General features: G+C 54.6%; 1 protein-coding gene across 1 annotated transcript in view; it reads left to right on the forward strand.

The window, feature by feature from the left end:
- Positions 1-1,707, forward strand: part of NLRX1 (NLR family member X1) — a 14,997-nt gene that overhangs the window by 10,531 nt on the left and 2,759 nt on the right. Inside the window, exon 7 of the mRNA XM_008068257.2 lies at positions 563-1,158. Coding sequence (XP_008066448.1) covers positions 563-1,158 — 596 coding nt within the window. The remainder of the gene's footprint in view (positions 1-562; positions 1,159-1,707) is intronic.

Raw genomic sequence — 1,707 nt, forward strand, 5'->3', positions numbered from 1 at the left:
CGAAGGCGTGGGATTATAGGCTTAGCCACCGAGCCCGGTTTAAAAAGTATTTAAACCGGGCGTGGTGGCTCATGTTTGTAATCCCAGCACTTTGGTAGCCAGAGGCAAGAGGATTGCCTGAGCTCAGATTTTCGACCAGCCTGGGCAACTTGGTGAGCCCTCATCTCTACAATAAACCAAAAAATTAGCTGGGCATGGTGGCATGCACCTGTACTGCCAGCTTCTTGGAAGGCTGAGGCAGAAAGATGGCCTGAATTCAGCAGGTTGAGGCTGCTGTGGCCGTGAATGTGCCACTGCACTCCAGCCAGGGCAACAGTGAGACTCCAACTCAAAAATAAATAAATAAATAAATAAAGTTTTATGTATGTTTGGAATTTGCCACATGGGCAGGAGGGAGCCTCAGAAGGCGTTACAGCAAGAGAGTAGTATGATCAGACAAATTGTGCTGTGATATCAAGGGGAGGTCTCAAAGCTGGAGCAGTCACAGGGTGTACGTTCAGCTGAGCCTTGAAGGGTGAGCAGGTACATAGAAGGCCATACTGACCCTCCCCTCCTTTCCCAGGTGGTTCCACGAGTGTTTGGACGTGTGGTGGGTAAGAGCCGGGAGGCAGTGGCCCAGGCCATGGTGCTCGAGATGTTCCGAGAAGAGGATTACTACAATGACGATGTTCTGGACCAGATGGGCACCAGTATCCTGGGCGTGGAGGGCCCCCGGCGCCACCCAGATGAGCCTCCGGACGATGAAGTCTTTGAGCTCTTCCCCATGTTCATGGGGGGGCTTCTCTCTGCTCACAACCGGGCCATACTGGCCCAGCTCGGTTGCCCCATCAAGAACCTGGATGCCCTGGAGAATGCCCAGGCCATTAAGAAAAAGCTGGGCAAACTGGGCCGGCAGGTGCTGCCCCCCTCGGAGCTCCTTGATCACCTCTTCTTTCACTATGAGTTTCAGAACCAGCGCTTCTCTGCTGAGGTGCTCAGCTCCCTACGCCAGCTCAACCTGGCAGGGGTGCGCATGACACCCCTCAAGTGCACAGTGGTGGCAGCTGTGCTTGGCAGTGGAAGGCATGCCCTGAATGAGGTGAACTTGGCCTCCTGCCAGCTGGACCCTGCCGGGCTGCGCACACTCATGCCTGTCTTCCTGCGAGCCCGGAAGCTAGGGTGAGGACCCATCCTCATGCACAGGCATGAAGAGGGGAGAGGGTTGGAGGTGAGGAGGGGAGAAAGAAGGTGCTAGGGAAACCAGAGGTACAGAAGAGCGACCAGGGAGTGGGATGAAGAAGTTCTGTGTGGGTAGAGGTGACAGGAGCAACAGAAGGGAGGAGGCGGGTGTGATGGCCCATACCCATAGTCTCAGCTATTCTGGAGGTGGGCTTGGAGGATTATTTGAGCCCTGGAGTTTGAGGCTGCAGTGTACTATGTTCACGCCTGTGAACAGCCATTGCACTCCAGCCTGGGCAGCATAGCGAGACCTTGTCTATAAAACTAATGAAGACTGGGCGTAGAGGCTTATGCCTATAATCCCAGCACTTGGAGAGGTTGAGGTGAGAGGATTACCTGAGCCCAACCTGGGCAACTTGGCAAGACCTCATCTCTACAATACATTTTTTTTTTTTTGAGTTGGAGTCTCACTCTGTCGCCCAGACAGGAGTGCAGTGGCTGCTCCTGGCCACCGCAGCCTTGACCTGCTGGGCTTCAGCGATCCTTCCG

This window comes from Carlito syrichta, unplaced genomic scaffold, assembly GCF_000164805.1.
Source record: "Carlito syrichta isolate Samal-C Ts95f unplaced genomic scaffold, Tarsius_syrichta-2.0.1 Scaffold309899, whole genome shotgun sequence".
NCBI lineage: Eukaryota > Metazoa > Chordata > Mammalia > Primates > Tarsiidae > Carlito > Carlito syrichta.